Source organism: Manis pentadactyla, chromosome 14 (assembly GCF_030020395.1).
Source record: "Manis pentadactyla isolate mManPen7 chromosome 14, mManPen7.hap1, whole genome shotgun sequence".
In the NCBI taxonomy this organism is placed as follows: Eukaryota; Metazoa; Chordata; class Mammalia; order Pholidota; family Manidae; genus Manis; species Manis pentadactyla.
The window spans coordinates 2,695,067-2,715,629 of NC_080032.1; the positions used below are offsets into that span (position 1 = coordinate 2,695,067).

The following is a 20,563-nucleotide window of genomic DNA, read 5'->3' on the forward strand; positions in this document are numbered from 1 at the left end:
TAATAAAAAATATACTGTAGCATATAAAGAGAGCAGATAAATCAAATAGCACTGACCATGATTTGAAAACTGTTGAAACTGGAAGATAGGTACTTGGGGATTCACACTGTTCTCTCTGTTGGCATATATACTTGAAACTTTTCATAATATGAAGTTAACAGAAGAAGCATTAACTGTTGCTAATTCTATTCCTAAAGATCTTTGACTTTCAAACGTGAACATAAGCTGCCTGGCAGAACTGGCTGCTCCACAGATGTGTTAAGAACAGGAATGACAGCAAAGGGCAGACAATGGCAAGCAAACAGCAAGCTCCAAGCTTTCATTCCCCCATGGACATGTCAACAACCAATCAAAAATACTGGCTAAAATAATCTTGTAGGAGCCGACCTCAGTGGAAAACAGCCAACGGTCTCCAGCGATGAAGTGAGGCTCAGTGCATCAGAAGCCACGCTGAAAACAGCAGGAAATCCTTGGCGGCTCTGCTTGCCCTTGGCCCACCCCTTCCCTGGCAGGGCCTGCCTGTGGTCTGGAGCACACAGCCACTTCCCAATTCCCTTCCTCAAACCAAACCAGAGAGAGCAGATCACACATTGTGTGTAATGTTCTTGCTTGTCCAGGAGCTGCTAAGTGGCCTGGCCTCTGCTTCCGGTAACTCAGAGCTCAGGCAGTGGAGAAAAGTAGTCAATTCAGACTTTAGGACCTGGAAAGCTGTAGGGAGACTTGCTAGCAGTCACCAGAAGAAAAGATTATGGGTGAAAAATACAACAGCCCATCTAAGGCAGCAACCCAGTTCTCAGTCTCTTCCTTTGAACAGGATGGAGCAGTACAGACCTTCCTTGCAACATTCTTACCTGTTGGAGGTAAAGCCTGAACGACTGGTCTGTTTCGACTACTTAAAATCTTGGGCAGGAAAGAGTGGTGAATCTTGTTTAGTAAACACAGAGGCTGAAGAGCAAATGCCTTGAGGTAAGAGACTATGAGTGAAGACACACAACAGGCCAAATGCCCAAGACAGACTCTTTGGGAAAATAAAATATTTAAAAGCAGCAGAATTAATGGTAAATTGGCAAAAGCCACACATAAGATCACCCAAGATGTATGATCAAAAACAAACAAACACCTGAAAAAAACCTGTGAACTCTCTCTTCGGCTATTCCCAAAGGTCAGGCCAAGGCCAAGCTCATCGATTCCCTGGTAACAAGCCAGTCTGCAAAGAGGCTGTGTTTTTCAAATGACCAATTTCTACCACAAACAAAAATCAAAGGCATATGAAGAAACAGGAAAACATGCTCCTTTCAAAGGAAGAAAATTAAGTGGCAGAAACTGTGCCACTTGAAGAAACATGTATCAGAAAGCCTAGATCAAGACTCAGCGCTGTGGGGGGGGGCGCAGGGCAGCGGGAGGGAAATGCGGAGGCGGCATCTGCAGGAGGGGCTGGGCAGGGGGCAGGCGGTGCGGGGGCAGGATGGCAGGACCCCCGCCCACAGACACGCCAGGAAAGCGACTACAGAGTCCGAGCAGCCCTGAAAACGGCCTGAAGACTGCAGAGCAGACCGCCTGCTCCTGGGGAAGGAGCGGGGCCACAGAGATGGGCAAAGGGGCGGGGCCGCGATGACCGGGACCCAGGCCTTCCCCGGCCCACCCCACAAGCGGGAGGAGAGGGGCACAGCAGAGCGGAGGGGACAGGCACCAGAGCCCTGCACATCCGGCCCTGCAGATGTGCTCTGGGGACATGAGTCCTCACTGCACTGGGCCGTGATGATGGAAAGGGGTGAAAACCAGGCAGAGTGGGAGCACCATGTGGGCCGAGACCCCTGTCCCTCGTGGAGGACCAGCATGTGGTCATCCCCCTCAGGCTCAACACAGAGGCAGCAGTCTGAAGTGTCTGCCAACAGTGGAAAGTGTGCCACGGGCAGGATCAGAGGGAACTCTCTCTAGAGAAGAAATGCAGGCAGACACCCTCCCAGCCCTCCTCAGCCCAACTGGTCAGGTGCTGAGAGCCAGCTCCAAAAATCTCCATGTTCTCTCCTGTCAGCTCAACCCTGTGCACCCACCCCACCCAGCACCGTGGCCCATTGCTGACTGGCAGGCAGAGGACGGCCCTGCCCACGAGTCCCAGTGGAAATGTCTCTTATTAAACAGCGGGCCCACAGATGTGAGCTGTGGGCATCAGCCAGTGCTGGCAGAGAAGCAGAAAGGCAGCCCTGCCCACGGTCCACCCCCAGAGACTGCGGCTAAGCCACAGCAGAGAAGCAGGCACTGGTGAGCAGAAGGCTTGAGCTTCTGGGCACCACAGGATGACAGTTCATAAAGCCATTGCATTCAAGGTCAGGAGCCATAGCTGATCCATCTAATACAAAGAACGAGACAGATACCCAGACAAAATGAGGCGGCAGAGGAGTATGTAAAAGAAGAAGACAAAGCCCCAGAGAAAGAAGATTAGCAATCTTGCTGGTAAGGAATTCAAACTGACAGTTGTAAAGATGCTCACTGAACTGGGGAAAACATTTCAGGAGTTCAAATAAAATTTCAACAAAGAGACAGGAAATATAAAACAGAGCTGAAGAATACAATAACCAGAATGAAAAATCCAAGTGATGAATGAATAGCAGACTGCAGGAAGCAGAGAACCATCTGCATGACGGAAGAGAAGGGGCTGCACAGTGCCTGGCCGAGGAGCAGAAACAGGGGCTCCTGCAGATGCAAAACGCCAGAGGGCTGTGCGACGGCTCCAAATAAAAGAGTGTCTGCAGTATAGGGGTCCCAGGAGGGGAAGGGAGAGACAAAGGGGTACAAAGTGTATTTGAGGAGGTAACACCTGACCACACCCCCAATCTGAGGAGAGAAAAAGACATCCAGGTCCTGCAAGTACAGAGAGCCCCTAACAAGGTGGAGCCCAGGGGACACCACCAAGACGCAGTGATCAAAACGGCAAAGATGAAAGAGAAAGCAAGAATCTTAAAGGCAGAGCAGGCAGTTACCCATAAGGGAAACTCCATAAGATGATCAACAGATTTCTCAACAGAAATTTTACAGGCCAGAAGGGGGTGGCAGGAAACAGACCAAGTGCTGGAAGGGAAGAACCTACGACCGAGAATTCTCTACCCAACAAGACTGTCTTCAGAACTGAACTGCAGATTAAAAGTTTTCCAGCTGAGTAAAGGTTAAAAGAATTCATTGCCACTAAACCAGCCTTACAGGAAGTTAAAGGGACTTCAATAAATGGAAACGTTAAGCCCAAATAATTTTCATCAGTGGAAACAAGCCTACAGTAAAGGAGGCAGACCAAGCAGTTACCAAACAGGTATGAAGTTCAAAGACCAAAAGTGGTGAAATCAACTACACACAAAATTAGTCCAGGGACACACAAAAGATGTAGATTAGACATAACAGACATAAAATGTGGAGAAGGACTGAGAATACAAAAGCAGTACTTTTACAATGTGTTCAAAACGAGTGACCATTAACCTAATATAGGTTGTTATATCCTAGGAAACTATGTATGAACCATATGATAACCACAAACCAAAAGCTTATAATAAAATAAAAAAAAAAGGAATCCAAGCATAGCCTTAAATAAAATCATCAAATCATCAAATCACATCAAATCATGAGGAAGAAAGGAACTGGGAAGAACTACAAAACAGCCAGAAAACAACAAATACAATGGCAATAAGTACATACCTATCAATAATTACTTTAAATGTAAATGGACTAAATTCTCCAATCAAAAGACATAAGGTGACAGACTGGATAAAGAAACAAGACCATCTATATGCTGCCTCCAAGAGACTCACTTCAGTCCTAAGCACAGATGTAGACCGAAAGTGATGGGATGGAAAAAGATATCTCATGCAAATAAAAGGGAGAAAAAATAAGGAGTAGCAGTACTTCTACTAGACAAAATAGATTTCAAACCAAAGAATATAAGGAGAGACAGAAGGAACCATAAAACTCTTGGAAAAAAACATAGGCAAAAATCTCCTGGACATAAACATGAGCGACTTCTTCATGAACATATCTCCCCGGGCAAGGGAAACAAAAGCAAAGATGAACAAGTGGTTCTATATCAAACTGAAAAGCTTCTGTACAGCAAAGGACACCATCAGTAGAACAAAAAGACATCCTACAGTATGGGAGAATATATTCATAAATGACATATCCGATAAGGGGTTGACATCCAAATTATACAGAGAGCTCATGTACCTCAACAAGCAAGCAAAAAAGCCAATTAAAAAATGGGCACAGGAGCTGAACAGACACTTCTCCAAAGAAGAAATTCAGATGGCCAACAGGCACATGAAAAGATGCTCCACATCACTAATCATCAGTGAAATGCAAATTAAAACCACAATGAGATATCACCTCACACCAGTAAGGATGGCCAACATCCAAAAGACAAACAACAACAAATGTTGGCGAGGTTGTGGAGAAAGGGGAATCCTTCCACAGTGCTGGTGGGAATGTAAATTAGTTCAACCATTGTGGAAAGCAGTATGGAGGTTCCTCAAAAAAGAAATACCATTTGACCCAGGAATTCCACTTCTAGGAATTTACCCTAAGAATGCAAGAGCCCAGTTTGAAAAAGACAGATGCACCCCTATGTTTATCACAGCACTATTTACAATAGCCAAGATATGGAAAGAACCTCAGTGTCCATCAGTAGATGAATGGATAAAGAAGATGTGGTACATATACACAATGGAATATTATTCAGCCATAAGAAGAAAACAAATCCTACCATTTGCAACAACATGGATGGAGCTAGAGGGTATTATGCACAGTGAAATAAGCCAGGTGGAGAAAGACAAGTACCAAATGATTTCACTCATCTGTGGAGTATAAGAACAAAGAAAAAACTGAAGGAACAAAACAGCAGCAGAAACACAGAACCCAAGAATGGACTAACAGTTGCCAAGGGGAAAGGGACTGAGGAGGATGGGTGGGAAAGGAGGGATAAGGTGGGGGGAAAGAAAGGGGGCATTACAATTAACATGTATAATGTGGGGGGGGGCATGGGGAGGGCTGTGCAACAGAGAAGTCAAGTAGTGATTCTACAGCATCTTACTATGCTGATATACAGTGACTGCAATGGGGTTTCTGGGGGAGGCTTGGTGAATGGGTGAGTCTAGTAAACATAATGTTCCTCATGTAATTGTAGATTAACAATAACCAAAAAAAAAAAAAAAACAGAATGAAACCCAAAGTTAGTAGGAGGGACATACTAAAGACCAGAACAGAAGTAGAGAAAAAATTTTTTAAATAGAAAAAAAAATCAATGAAACCAAGAGGTGGTTCTTTGAGAAGATAAAGAAAATAGACAAACCTCTAGCCAGACTTATCAAGAACAAAACAAGAGGTCAAATATTAAGTCAGAAATGAAAAGAACTTATAACTGACACCATAGAAATACAAAGAATTATTAGAGAATTCTATGAAGAATTACATGCTAGCAAGTTGGACAACCTAGAATAAATGGACAAATTCCTGGAAAAGTATGACCTTCCAAGACTGACACAGGTAGAAACAGAAAAGCTGGACAAATTCCCAGAAATGGAATTGAATTGGTAATCAAGGAACTCCCAACAAATGAAAGTTCCGACTAGATGGCTTCACAGGTCAATTCTACCAAACATTAAGGAAAAGCTAATACCCATCCTTCTCAAAGCACTCCAAAAAATAGTAGAGCAGGGAATACTTCCGAACTCATACTATGAGGCCAGCATCACTCTACTAGCAAAACAAAGACTTTACAAAAAAAAGAAAATTATAGACCAATATCCCTGTTGAACAGAGATGTGAAAATCCTCCACAAATTTTTAGCAAACGAAATTCAGAAGTGTGTCAAAAGGACCATCCATCACAACCAAGTGGGACTGATCCCGGGGATGTGAGTAATGCGCAATATTCATAAATCAACCAATGTGATACACCACCTCAACAAAAAGAAGACTAAAAATCATGTGATCATCTCAATAGATGCTGAAAAGCATTTGACAAAATTCAACACCCATTCACGATAAAAAGTCACAACAAAATGGATGTAGAGGGTACATACCTCAACATAACAAAGGCCACATAGAACAGACCCACAGGTCAATGGAACAGAATGGAGAGCCCAGATATAAGCCCACACGTATATGGTCAATTAATACATGATAAAGGAGCCACTAATAGACAATGGGGTAAAGGCAGTCTCTTCAATAAATAGTGTTGGGAAAACTGGACAGCTGTGTGCAAAAGAATGAAAAATGGATTGCTGTCTAACTGTATATACAAAAGTAGACTGAAAATGGATTAAGGACCTAAATATAAGACATGGAGCCATGAGACTCTTAGAAGAAAACATAGGCATAAGTCTTTTGAACATAAATATGAGCAATTTTTTTCTGGGCATGTCTCCCTGGGCAAGGGAAACAAAATAAAAAATGAACAAGTGGGATGACATCAAACCAAAAAGCTTCTGTAAAGCAAAGGACACCATCAACAGAACAACAAAATATATAAAGAACTCATATGACTGAACACCAAAAAAACATATAGCCTAATTAAACAATGGGCAGAGGACCTGAGTGATATTTCTCCAAAGAGGACATAAAGATGGCCAATAGGAACATGAAAAGATGCTCCACATCACTAGTCATCAGGGAAATGCAAATCAAAACCACAAAGAGATGTCACCTCACCCCTGTCAGAATGGCCACTATCCAAAAGACAAGAAATAACAAGTGTTGGTGTTGATGTAGAAAAAAGGGAACACTCAGACACTGTTGGTGGGAAGGAAAATTGGCCCAGCCACTGTGGAAAGCAGTACAGAGGTTCCTTAGAAAACTAAAAATAGAAACACCATATGACCCAGCAATTCCACTTTTGGGTATTTACCAACAGAAAAGAAAATCCCTGATTTGAAAGATATATGCAGTCTATATTTATTGCTACACTATTTACAATAGCAAAGATATGGAAGCAACGAAAGGGCCATCAATATATGAATGGATAAAGATGTGGTAAATATACACAATGGAATATTATTCAGCCATAAAAAGGGAAATCCTGCCATTTGTGACAACATGGACGGACCTAGAGAGTATTATGCTAAGTGAAATATACCAGGCAGAGAAATGCAAATCCTCTATGATTTCAATTATATTGACTGGCAGTTACCATGGGAGAGGGTTTGGGTTTGGGGGTGAAACAGGTGAAGGGGTTAAAGAGGTACAAGATCTCAGTCGTAATACAAATTAGTAGGGGAGTGAGTACAGCATAGAGAATATAGTGAATAGCTTTTTACATCTTTCCATGTTGATAGTAACTACACTAGTGGGGGTGAACATTTAATAATGTAGGTAACTGCCGAATCGCTACGTTGTAGACTTGAAACCAATAATATTGTTTATCAATTATTCTTCAGTAAAAAGTCATAAGTAATAAAATTGAACCTTCAGACTTTGAAGAAAAAGAACAAAGAATGGCCAAAAAAACACCTCAAATTATTAGCAAGACATGAATCTAAAAGCCCAAGACATCCATCCCGCAAAACCCAAGAAGGATGACCCCAGAGGGCCATACTGAGATACCAGACCCCTCAAGCATGCTGACCTGAGCCAGAGGTTTAAGAACCCAGGGTCGGCAGGAGGAGGAGCTTAGGACAACGGCGGTGCTGGCCACTCGGGGAGAAATCGCCACCGTGAGCGGAAACCTAGGGAGAGAGGGCGCTGTCTGTCATCTGCACTGGCCCCAGTCAGTTGTTCTGTCACACTGACAGGGCGGGAGGTGGTTCCCAGTTTGGGGTTCACCTCAATGCCACAGATTCTTACTATCCTTAAAAATACTTAGATTCTTCTGAATAAATATTTGTTCAAATGCTGACTGGCCTTACCCAAGCTCCCAGAAAATTTAAAGAGCTGTTTCTAAATAATTTCCATCTTTACTCTCGTTTTGCTGCGGAGAGGGTCGGAACAGTGCGCTTTGTCTCTGCGCTCTTCCAGCGGTGAGCGTTTGTTACTTCGCTATTCATTCTAACCTGCAGACTGAAATTCAAGCCTTCACCCTCTGTCCTACTTCGGGTAAGTAGGGAAGGGCCACCGAGGTCTGAGTTGGGCTCACAAGTTCCCATCACCTGGGACACCAGGACAGACCTCCCGCTGTCCGACCGTGCTCCTTAGAAGCTGCCCCCAAATCTCCTTTCTTGGCCTTCGGGAAGGTCTCAGAACACGGCCTCACTCCGTGCAGTGCTCTACGCCTCCCCGATATTCTGGAGTGCTAGGGCGTGGTTCCCAGGCTGTGCAGATCCACGCGGACCCTGCATCCAGGTGACCCGGCCGTGCAAGTTGCCGAGGCACCTGCCCACGCGGAGCTCAGTGAGCGCCCCTTTCCGCCCCCGGCCCTCGCCTGCTCTCTGCCGCTGCTCACCGTTCTGGACGCCGCCCTCACCTCCACTCGTCCGACCTGTTCGAGAACTCCCTCTCCTCGGGCGTCAGGAACCCTCCCGCCCAGGCGGAGGCTCCGCCCAGCGCGCGGGGAGCGGCCCTCCAGACGCAGCCGCCCGACGACGCCGGGACTCCCCGGGCCGCAGCTCCCGGCTTTTCCCAAAGGCTCTCCTGGCGACTCGCCCCGTCTCCCCCTGGGACACGGACCCCCTGCATCTGCGGCCTGCAGGCGCTTCCGGCCTCAGCAACCCTCCCCCGCCGCATCCGCACGCCCGGCCTCCTCCCCGCTCGGAAGAGCGAGCTGGACAGGGGGCTGCAGGGCCCCTACTCACCCGGGGACGGACGGCGGGCGGGGACGGAGGCTCTGCGCCTCGGCGTGGCCGTCCACCCGAGGACACAACCCGGAATCCTCCGCGCAGGCAGTGATTCCAGTACCCAGAATCCTCGGCGGGAGGCTCCAGGACGTCGGTACCCAGAATCCTTGGCGGGCGTCTCCAGAACATCAGTACCCAGAATCCTCGGCGGGAGGCTCCTGGACGTGAGTACGCAGAATCCTCACGCCCTCCTCTGGTGTCCAGTACCAGGATCCTTGAAGCCGTGCAACGTGAGGTTATCAGTACCCAGAAGCCTCAGCGCGGTGCAGCTCCAGGACTTAAGTACCCAGAATCCTCGGCGCGCCCCCGAGTGGACACACCGAGTCGGGTGCCCTAGTAGGCGAGGGTGCTTTTCCAGCCCTCGGTCTATCACGTGGAAAATGGCCCCCCCCTGACGCCAACCTTCTCCCGCTCTCGTTTCTGCATCCGACTTGCGTAAAAGAGGTGGGGCGCGTCCCCTCTCCTTTCCGCCCCCCTACAGCCCACCGGCTGAGTGTCCGGCATACCGGCATCCCAACCCAGAAGCGGGGCTTTGGGGCGGGCGCGGCGCAGGCTTCGTGGGGCGCCCTGCGGCGGCTCACGTCCCCTCCCTCTCAGATCCCCGCCGCGCCCGGGGAGGGTCCTCGGGGGCGCAGTACTGAGTGGAAGGAGAAGCGGCCAGATGTGCCCTTACGTACTGATTCATGCGGCCCATGGCTTGGCTGGTTAGTCAGGACTTGGAAGGAACGTGATCGGAAAATTGGTAACGAAGAAATTTGGGGAAAGAGGTATGTGGCTTGGCCTTTCTGATGGGCAAAAAACATGATGATGTTTGTGTCCAATGTGAATGCTCACCCACTGGTGGCCTTAGCAGAGGAGGATTGAATAACCAAGTTGACAGAATGACGCATTCTGTGGAAACCAGTCAGCCTCTTTGCCCAGCCACCCCTGTCATTGCCCAGTGGGCTCATGAGCAGAGCGGCCGTAGTGGCAAGGGCGGCGGAGATGCATGGGCTCAGCGACACAGCCTCCCTCCCACCAAGGTTGGCCCGACTGCTCAGTGCTGAGCGCCCATCGGCCAGCAGCAGAAACCAACACAGCCCTGGATAAGGCACCAGTCCCTGGGGTGATCAGCCAGCTACCTGGTGGCCGGTTGATTACACGGGACCCCTTTGTCATGGAAGGGCAGTGTCCATATCCTCACTGGAAAAGATGCTCTGAACATAGATTTGCCTTCCCTGCATGCCTGGCTTCTGCCAAAACAGACATCCATGAACTTAAGGATGCCTTAACCACTGTTGTGCACTCCACGCAGCATTGCTTCTCATCGAGGAGCTCACGTCAAAGCCAGAGAAGTCCAGCAATGAGCCCACGCTCATGGATTTCACTGGTTCTCAACATTCCCCTGAGTCCTGAGACAAAATGGTAGAATGGCCTTTTCAAGATTCAGTTACAGTGCCAGCTAGGAAGCAATATCTTGCCGTACTGGGGCAAGCTTCTCCAGAAGGCTGCATAGGCTGTGAATCAGCATCCGGTGTATGGTGCTGTTTTCCAGTAGCCAGGATTCATGGGTCCAGGACTCAAGGGGTTCAAGGAGGAATGGCAGGATCCCTAGTTACCCTAGTGACCCCCCTAACAAACTTTCCTATTCCTGTTCCCACAACTTTATTCTCTGCTGACCTTAAGGTCTTAATTACAGAGGGAGAAAGGCCTCCATCAGGAAACAGCATGGGTTCCACTGGACTGTAGGTTAAGGCTGCCATTTGGCCCCTTTGGTCTCTGTGCCTCAATAAGCAAAGAAGGCAGTTACCTTGCTGGGTGGGGTGACTGACCCTGACTCCCAAGAGCACATTGGCCTACGTCCCAACAGTGGCAGGAAGGAAGGTGTATCTGCAATACAGGTAATCCCTGGACACACCTGTGCTCATGCTCCGGGTACTACCACCGCCCAACCAGCGGGCAGGACTGCTGAAGGCCCAGAGCCTTCAAGGGTAAAGGTTTGGGTCTCTCACCAGGCTGAGAACGACCCCGAGCGGAGGTGCTCACCAGACCAAGGGGAGCATAGACCAGGTGTGGAAGACAGTGATATAAATACTAGCTGCGACTTCATGATCAATTACAGAAATGAGGATGCTAATGGTCATGAGTAGATCCTGCCTGTTTTGAGAGGAATATGTTTGCATCTGTCTTTGTTTTCTTTCCTCTCTTATGTTCTTATCATGTAACATAAGGCGAGTGAATTTTTATAATAGTATTTAAGTATTGTCAAATCTACATCATAGTATTTAAGTTACAGGATCTCAAGGAGAAGAGTAAACATCACTCAAGGATTCTGTCCCACCTTCTGGAGTTAGTGCATTTTGTCCCTATGCAGGATATATGTGCCACATTAGGTGGAATTGAGATCTTGTTATTCTCTTTATTTAAAGATTAATGATGGCTTAAGGAGATGTGTTTGGGTGCCAAGTTGACAAGGAGTAGACTTGTGGTTCATTTCATGAGCTGACTTCACTGGCCATGGGTGCCCAGACTATACATTATTTCTGGGTGCGTGTGTGAGGGCGTTTCCTGATCAGAGTAGCATATGGATCAGAGGACTAGGTAAAGCAAATTGCCCTCCCCACACGGACCTGAATAGAACAAAAGGCGGAAGTAGGAGGGATTTGTCCCTTTAATCTCTGCTTTGCGGTTTTGAGCTGGGACATCCCATCACATCTTCTCCTACCCTCAGGGTGGGGTTTACACACTTGGGTCCCCTGGTTCTTGAGCCTTCAGACTCACACTTAATTACACCCCCAGCTTTTCTGGGTCTCCAGCTTGCAGATGGCAGAATGTACGACTTCTCAGCCTCCACAACCACATGAGTCCATTCCTCCTACTAAATCTTTATCTACATCTATTTATATTGAATCTATATATGTATCCTATTGGTTCTGTTTCTCTGGAGAACCCTGACCAATACAGTTCCCAAGAACTGGACTAGAGAGCCTGGTCCCAGTATCTTCCTGAGGTTGATCTTCCAGCCCTGGAGGCTCAGCCCTTGAACCATCTTATACAAAGTGGTCTGCATGCTGCCCTTGGCCTTTTCATGGCAGGGGACCAGGACATAGTGGGGAAGATCTCAGTGTTCTCCAGGTCTTGGCCTATCTGTTGGTGGCAAATCATGGGAGAGTGTAGGCACCCTGCAGAGTCTGTGTAGTCCAAGCCACATGAAGACAGTCAGCTGCGGTCATCTGAACTCAGTGGGATGCTGAAGAAGGCATTAGTCCGTTCACAGTGTGCACCAGGCATCTTCAGTCTGCACAGCGGACTCTGTGCTTTTTACCATACCTGAGCCTGCAGGTGCAAGGTGACTACTGTTGCCCCCTCACTGTGGAAGTCCACTGTGAGGTGCCAGGTACCACTGATCAGCATCACCAAACATGCAGGGCTAGCCTGAGGTTTACATATATATATATACACATGCACATACATACGTATATATGGTCATATTCAATCTCTTTATGCTGCTCTCCCTCTGTTAACTCCTTGGTCAGTTCAGTGGCCTCCTTCCCAAGCCCTGCCCATCACCCGCTGCAACTGCACAGCGGCGGAGGCCTGGTGGGCCCACCACCTCTCCTAATCAGTGTGTTTCCTCCTTGGGAACATCTCTTCCAATGCAGGGAATATCACTCATTTGTAACACATCTTTCCCCTCAAGATACCCAGCAGTGTCAGCTACAACAACTGGGTGTGTGTTTTAACCCACGGAGAACTCCCAGTACCTCAGAATGTGACTGTATTTGGAGATAGGGCCTTTAGACAGAGTTACATTAAAATGGGGAAACCAGGGTGGTCCCAACCCAGTATGGCCGAGGTCCTTATCAGAAGAGGTGATTAGGACACAGGCATGCGCAGGATGCCCATATGAGGGCAGGAGGGAGGGCGGCACCTGCAGGCCAGGGGGAGGCCCCAGAGGCACCAGCCCTGCTGGCACCTTGTCTCAGACTTCCAGCCTCCAGACAGGGACAAAATAAGGTTCAGTTGTTTAAACTGCCACTTTGTATGGTGGCCCAGGACACTAATATAGTGACCATCTCATCATTTGGGCACTCCTGTTCCCATGATAAACCCAGGCCTGATTACGGTGACCCTGGGAAGGCAGGGCTGCCCCTACTCTGTCTGTGGGCACATATGAGCCAACAGCGTCCGGACGGGCCACGGTGTCACTGTGGATGTGAGACCCTTGGCGGTGAGCATGGGTCAGTCTGCTAGCTTTTCCTCCATGCCCATGTCACTGGCATGGGGGTGTGAGCCAGGCTGGTGTGGGGAAATGGGCAGTTAGGCAACCGAGTGATGTCCACTGCTTGTCACCCGGTGGGCTTTCGGGGCTCCCTCATGTGCTGTCCAGGAGAGCTGAGCCCCTCCCCGATTTCCCTCCTTTCCCATCACATCTAAGCACAGACCTCAGAAGATCAGTGTCACCGGCTGCCCTTGAGCCCCACCACAGTTTTATCCCTGTTCATGGCCACCAGTCAGAGCAGAGCAGCTCCCCTTACCCTGTGAGTGAGAGGGTAAGCAGCCCCCAGGGAAGGCTTGTCCTGGCTTCATGGGCTCTCCCCTGCTTTTGAGCCATCAGTGCCACTCATGAGGGTCTTCTGAGATGACAGTCAAGGACCACTTGGCCCCTGGCCACCAAACTTTGGCATCCAGGTCCACAACCTGAAGGGTCCTGCTCCGCACCTGGCAAGTCACCGCAGGGTCTCATCTGTCCTTTTTCTGAAGAGCACTGTGACTGTCTCAGCCTCCAGGAGAAAGTCAAGGGCCCAGTGGGGTCAACCTGTTGGGAGCACATGGGGCAAAGCTCATGGCACGTGGCCTCTTCCCCCCTCGGCAGGAGTTGCAGCTTTTGCATCAGGAACATTAAGTTCTTTATTCTGTAAAAGACAGAAGTTGTTCTCTGCCTGCGCAGTGAGCTCACCGATGTCTCAAGAAACTGCTCAGCCAGCAAGGGTCGTGCGCGTGTGGACACCCGCCCGCCAAGGGCAGGGCTGCAGTCCCACAGGCACCCACGTGTGCCCTGCAGACCAATCTCGTGTCCGCACAGCAGCTGGAGCCTCACTCACAGGGCAGCTTCCACTTCTCTCTTCACTGCAGATTTTTGGACCAAACTCTATGAGGTGTTTCTTTTTTTTTTTTTTTTTCTCCTGGATAATTATTTTTTATTGAAGGGTAGTTGACACACAGTATTACATTAGTTTCAGGTGTACAACACAGTGATTCAACATTTATATACATGATAATTCTAGGTACCAGCTATCACCATACCAAGTTGTTACAATATTTTGACTATATTCCTTATGCTATACATTACATCCCGGTTACTTATTTATTTTACAATTGGAAGTGTGTTTATATATATATATATATATATATATATATATATATTTTGTGAGGGCTTCTCTCATATTTATTGATCAAATGGTTGTTAACAACAAAAAAATTCTGTATGGGGGGTCAATGCTCAATGCACAATCATTAATCCACCCCAAGCCTAATTTTTGTCAGTCTCCAATCTTCTGAGGCATAACAAACAAGTTCTTACATGGAGAACAAATTCTTACATAGTGAATAAGTTACATCGTGAACAGTACAAGGGCAGTCATCACAGAAACTTTCGGTTTTGCTCATGCATTATGAACTATAAACAGTCAGTTCAAATATGAATACTCATTTGGTTTTTATACTTGATTTATATGTGGATACCACATTTCTCTCTTTATTATTATTATTTTTAATAAAATGCTGAAGTGGTAGGTAGATACAAGATAAAGGTAGAAAACATAGTTTAGTGTTGTAAGAGAGCAAATGTAGATGATCAGGTGTGTGCCTGTAGACTATGTGTTAATCCAAGCTAGACAAGGGCAATAAAACATCCACGTATGCAGAAGATTTCTCTCAGAACAGGAGGGGGGAGGTTCTAAGCCTCACCTCTGCTGATCCCCATTTTCTCACCTGATGGCCCCCCTGCGACTGTGCCTGTCTTAGGTTGTTCCTCCCTTGAGGAATCTCACCCGTCTCTGGCTAACCAGTCATCTTCCGGGGCCATACAGGGAAATGTAGAGTTGGTAAGTGAGAGAGAAGCCTTATTGTTTGAAAAGGTTAGCTTTTTACTTCTTTGCATATTTATGCCCTGTGGCTTCTATGCCCAGCATTTGTCTTGAGGTGTCTTTACCACTTGGAAGAATTATGATACTCGGTAAATTCGACATGTGGCACGAATTCTATTTAAGGGTTGTAATTAGGAAGGAAGAAGAAAAGCTATAGAAGTAGCAGGCGGCAGAAAACATGGGAAGATTGATTATTTCTTTGACATATCTTCTTGTAGAGTAACTTCAGCATGGATAGGTTTTAAACTACTAATTAAATTGTGCGCACACATTAACATAATAGGAGTACAGTTATGTAACCAAAGCATATCTGTAATTACCAGCCATCTCCAGTGAAACCAAGAAAACCAGTTAGGCACCTTAGGCATTTGTGAAAACTTATCTATGATATGGTGGAGATTGTCCAACTGAACTTGAACAGTCTGAGAGAATTCAGATAAATTAAAACAACCCATTCCTGGGGACTGTTCACATCCCATATGTTCTTTTAACAGTAAATAGTCTGTGGTTGTAAGAGTTTGGAGCGCTACAATTTGCACTTCTCCTAATTCTTGGTTGAGTTCCAACAGTACAGATCCAGTCAAATTTGTTGTTTTACTGTATGCACAGGCCAGCTTAGATATCTCCTTCCTCATTCCCATGGCAAGTCCAGGAACTGGTGGGATGGGTGCATCTACAGCTGTAGCAGTGCGTGGATCCTTGTTGGGGTTTTTTGATGATCATCTTCTGGCATGAGTCTTCCAGAGAGTGCTGATGTTGGAAGTTCTTTTTCATATCGTATCTTAGTTCATTTTCGGGGTAGCCAAATTAGGCTTTGATTATGAGGTGTTTCTTTCCCCCTTTTTTTTTTAACAGAAACACCAGAAAGTTTTAACAAGGCACACCAGTTGCAGCCGGCATTGACCACCACCTCCCGGCAGGCAGCTCAGGAATCGGGTCCCCGAGCCAGCGGAGGGACACCTCCACTGTGCACGCACACACCTTTGCGGATCAGCGCTGACTTGATTTTGGCATTAAATGGCCGTTTGCTTGGCTGTGACAAACACACTCATCATAATAACAAGGCACTGGCTGGGTGGCTGGCTTCAAACCTACCTCTTGCGGCTCAACACTCCAGCATTTCTTTTGTTTTTTTTTTTGTTGTTGAGTTTTATATTTTTTTCTTTAAAAAAATTTTTTTTATTGAGGTACCTGTAATAAAATGCACAAATGTTAGTGTACAGCCGATGAATTTTGACATGTATACACTCATGTAAACCACCACCCAGATCAAGATATCAGACATTCTAATTTTTCCCTGTTTGCCTATTTCAGCTGTTCCCCCACCTCCTTCCCCCATGGTAACCACCAGTCTGTTCTCTGTGTCTCTGAGTCTATTTCTGTTTTATTCGTTTGCTCATTTATTTTGTTTTTTAGATTCCAAAACAAACTGAAATCAACACTCCAACATTTTTTATTAACAAGTGGCACATACTACCAGGCCTTGGAGGGTCGCCCCCACAGCCCCCTGAGCACCATGGTGGGACAGATGGACAACCAGTCCCCCTCGCCCACCTAACATTCAGGTGAGCTGTGCCCAAGAGGTGTCTCCCCAAAGCAGCCTGCAAAGCTCCTCACCTTCCAAAGTGTGCTGTAAACCTGCCCCCATTTGTCAAGCACATGCCCGACATGGCGAGGCCGAGGCCAGGACCTGACCAATGGGGCATGTGAAGGGCAGCGAGCCTAGTTCAGTCTGGAGTTTCACTTACAAGCTGCCCAAGGGAGCGGCTCCCTGGGGTCCTCATCCCACACTCCAGAAAGGACCCCATGGAAGCAAGGGCTGGGAAGAGCTCTAGTCATGGGACACCCCACTGCTAAGGAGCCCTTCTAGGCTGAGGGTCATCAGCTGCACCTGTTCCGAGGGCCCGGTCAAGGAGCTCCCGCCCCTGCAGGGCCCCCAGGGCATCAGGGAGTGAGAGAAGGGTGCCTCAAGTAGGCCTCACAGGCCCCCCTGGGTCATAGGAGGCTCGCAAACATTCCCCCAGGACTTAGCTGAGCTGCGGCTCATGTCTTTGCGTGGCCTGTGTGGCTGCTCGCAGGGCACCAGGATGCCAGGGTGGTGTCTCTTTGCATACACCGAGACCAAGGCGACGAGCGCTGCCGGGGTGGGAGCCGGTCCAAGGCAGATCAGGGCTGCTCGAAGGGACTTCCTGTGCCCGCAGACCAAGGCAGAGGAGCAGCTTCCAAGCCCAGGCCTGCCCACCGGCCCACCCAACAGAGCCACCAGGCTCCCCAAGCTGGCCCGGACAGAGGGGCCTGTGGCCACAGTGCAAATCCCAGCTGCAGGCCCTAGGCTTCGTGCGGGTGCCCTTCACAGAGAGCACGGGTGAAAGGGGGCCCCAGACTGAAAACTCAGCGCCTCCCACCACCCACTTCCCCACAAGAGCCCTCGCCCAGCCAGCGCTATTGCCCTCTGCCCACAACCTCCAGGGGAGGACCTCCATGGGGGGGCCCATGGCCACTGGCAGCAGCAGGGCCCCACCCCACAGCCCCTGCTCCTGCCGTGCTGGGAGCAGGGTGTGGACGGCAGGGCTCATCTCCAGCCTTGGGCTGCGCACACCCTCCGTGCTCCACAGCACTGGCCTGAGAGCTGGTCATTAATTCATGCATTTTAATCATTCCTGGTCCCAGGCTCTAAGCCATCAAAGGGCATGCGGTGGGGGGGGGATCATCTCTGCCAGGAGTGAGTAATCTCATCCTGGAGAAAACGGGGGGAGGGGGAGCACGGGGGGACTTCAGTGTAACCCCAGGTGGCTCCAGAGCCCTCCCACCTCCGTGGGTCACCCCCGACCCCACCCGTAGTCGAAGCCGAGCTGCATCATCTCACCACTCAGCGTGGTGGCTAGTGAGCAGTGTGAAAGGCAGACCTGATCTTGCCTGTGCCCCCAAACCCTTCGGAGTCCCCACGCCCCTGGCCCCCTGTCCACTTGGCCTGCAGCCCAGCCACATCAGTCCCCTCATGCGATGCGTATCTGGCCAAGGCAGCAGGGCCTTGGCACGTGCCACCTCTCCTCAGAACCCCTCCCATTAGTGGCTGCTTTCGGCTGGTTCAGCGCCAGCCTCCCTGCCTGCCTTGTCTCCTTCTTTTAGGGCGTTTAATTTCTGCTGTGATTCTGGGATGTGTCTGTCCAGTGGGTCTGGAAGCCCCACGGGGGTGGGCCTTGTGTCTGTTGTGCTCCCACGGGACACTCAGCTTTCAGCAGAGCCGCTGAGACGGGCCCCACAGCCAGGGGGGTGTTAGAACAGGCGGTTGATAGACACGAGCAGGAGAGGGGAAGGGGGGACAGCAGGCCCCCCAGTCTCCACCCAGGGACCACCCTGTCTCCCTTAGACCAACCCCTTTTGCGGTTCAGCATAAACTGGTAACCAAAAGATAACGGGTCACTGGAACCTTCCTGATTTTGAAGCATAGGCACTTAAGACCTTGTCGCTAATGACCCTGGGGCCATACTAACAGCATTATTTTGTCATTTACGTTATAGTGTTGGCCCCTCCGTGGGTTTCTCTCAGGTGCTCGTGGGAAGAATGGACACAAATCTGCACAAAGAAGCTGAAGGGGAGAAGACAGATCCAAAGGACAGCTTGAGAATGACAAACAGGAGAGAGGAAAGCAAGCACACCCCATAAGACGATGTAAAACCCAACCCGTCCTTGGGTCAGTCCACTCCTCTGGCTCTGGGGTGCACCGTCCCTTTGCTTTGCTAAATAACTCCCCCTGCAGCTTTAACTCTCTTTCGGGTCTCTCCACTCAATTCTTTCCTTCGAGAAGACAGGAACCGAGGGTGCACAGTCCAACACCTCATAAAGGGGAACCTCAGGAACAGGGGAACTGGGTTCAGGCTTGGGGTGCAGAGCACTGGGCGATTGTGGCAGCCCCAGGTGGGGACTCAATCTCCTGTTGTCCCGGCCAGGCAGCTCCAAGTGGGTCCTCAGTCACAGTCTCAAACTCCAGCAGCAGGGGAGGGGGCGCAGACAGACCCCAGGGTCACCCCACTGCTTGGCTTTGAATGGCACCCAGAGCGGAGGTTCCTCGGGCTGGTCCTTGACCTCTCCTCCCTGGCACCGCTGCTGGACAAGGAACCAAAGTCCCAAGGGAATGGCTACTTCTCTCTGCTGAGGCTCTTGGGGACTGCCTGCCACGTGCACACCTGCCGGCAGTGGCCCCCGAGGCAGAGCTGCCCTCTCTTCTTTCCACCCCGTCACACCCGCTTGGGGCCAAGCTACTGTGTGCACGGTGTTAAAGGAAACATTACCGTGCCACTTGTTCAAATGGTAAGGAAGACTATTCAGGACTGTTTCAGCAGGTGTCCAGACAGTCACAACAGGAAAGGGATCAGGCTCAGCCCCAAATACAGCAGACACCTGGGGACCCGAGAGCCCACAGCAGAGCAAGGGGGTGAGGAGATGGACAGGCACGAAGAGGAGACATCAAGGGAAGGGGATTCTTGCTGAACGCAGGCCCAGGTGGTCCGATATTGGGATGCGGAATTTGATCGGATAACAAGGGTGGTCAGATATCAAGGGTAGGGGATTCTCTCTAAACTGACTTAGCAGGAGGGTCTCGCTACAAGGGCCCAGAGAGCTTGCCCAAACTTTGGTCACGGAGTCTTTAAGTGGCCACCCTGGGGGAGGCCCTCGGGCTGGTTTCTTGCCTAGACGCTGACCCTACAGCGCCCCCAGTGGGTCAGCATGCTCTCCTCCAGAGGTCTGGGCATTCCATCCACGGTCGCTTGGATTCGTCCTCAAGTTAATCCCGCTTTTTTGGGTCGTTTTCTCCATGATTACACCTACTTTCGCCTGTTGCTGCTGGGCTGGGTCCCTCCCACTGAGGAGGACGGCATAAGGTGAGTTATCGTGGGAATCCCCGCCTCCTGCCCCACAAGCCCAGCAGGACAGTCACCAGCACGAATTTTTGTGGTGGGAGGGGGCAGATTTCTGTAGTTTATAAAGTGTAATCGTGGACGCCAGGGAATTTATTCTCAAGGGTGGGATGAGGCATCGGGCCAGGTTTTTTTCTCCATGCTGACGACAAGTGGACGAGAATGAGGGGCGACGGACGGGACCCTCCCGCAGGGTCTGTGAGCCACCGCCCCGGGCCGATGGCAAGCGCGCGCCCGCCTGCACCGCCACTGCCGGAACTCGAGTCCCCGCGGAGGCGTGTGCCAGGGCGCCTCGCTTGGCAGGTGGCCCGAACACGCGCCCCGTGAGTGGAAGACCAGGAGGCTGATGCCCGAAAGCGACGAAACTGGCTCACGGTCTTGCCGCGTGCATGCGTGGGGCCAGTGACTGCCGCGCTTTTGCCAGGAGCAGCTTTCAGACTGCAGCGCACAGCGAGGCCCCGCGGGGCTCGGCCCCGCTCGCGGCAGGTGCCAGGAGCGGGGAGGGGACGGGCCTCAGCCCACGCCGACGCCGGGCGCCCAGGCTGGTTTCTTTGAATCTCGCGATTTCCAGGCTGCGGCGTCATGCCTCTAAGGTAGCGCGGTCAGGACTGCAGGGTAAGGGGCGGGGACAACGCGGCACCGCCCAAGAGGCTCCGCCCAGGGGCGGGGCGAGCCTCGGCTTGGATGACGTACAGAAGGGCCGCGCCGCAAAC

The 20,563-nt window shown here is 49.8% G+C and overlaps 2 protein-coding genes across 4 annotated transcripts in view; one reads left to right on the top strand and one right to left on the bottom strand.

Moving 5' to 3' along the window:
- LOC130680783 (zinc finger protein 337-like) overlaps positions 1-8,875 on the bottom strand; it is a 34,135-nt gene extending 25,260 nt beyond the window's left edge. Inside the window, exon 1 of one of the 3 annotated variants that reach the window (XM_057492151.1) lies at positions 8,762-8,875. The gene's annotated coding sequence lies outside the window, so the exon portion shown is untranslated. Of the gene's footprint in view, positions 1-8,412; positions 8,516-8,761 lie in introns of those variants that run through there. The other 2 variants (XM_057492152.1, XM_057492153.1) reach the window with 2 other exon arrangements.
- LOC130680752 (uncharacterized) lies at positions 1,612-18,701 on the top strand. The gene is made up of 4 exons (XM_057492025.1): positions 1,612-1,771; positions 8,366-8,967; positions 16,348-16,496; positions 18,453-18,701. The coding sequence occupies exons 1-4, from the start codon at positions 1,612-1,614 to the stop codon at positions 18,595-18,597; spliced, it is 1,056 nt and encodes a 351-aa protein (XP_057348008.1). The 3' UTR covers positions 18,598-18,701.
- The last annotated feature ends 1,862 nt before the right edge of the window (positions 18,702-20,563 follow it).

Bases quoted from the DNA above. Each gene is read 5' to 3' on its own strand.
- LOC130680752 (XM_057492025.1), top strand. From the start codon at position 1,612: ATGACCGGGACCCAGGCCTTCCCCGGCCCACCCCACAAGCGGGAGGAG. The intron at 8,968-16,347 runs GTGAGTACGCAG...TTTGTTTTTTAG, and splicing joins TCGGCGGGAGGCTCCTGGAC to ATTCCAAAACAAACTGAAAT. The intron at 16,497-18,452 runs GTGAGCTGTGCC...TTTACGTTATAG, and splicing joins CTCGCCCACCTAACATTCAG to TGTTGGCCCCTCCGTGGGTT.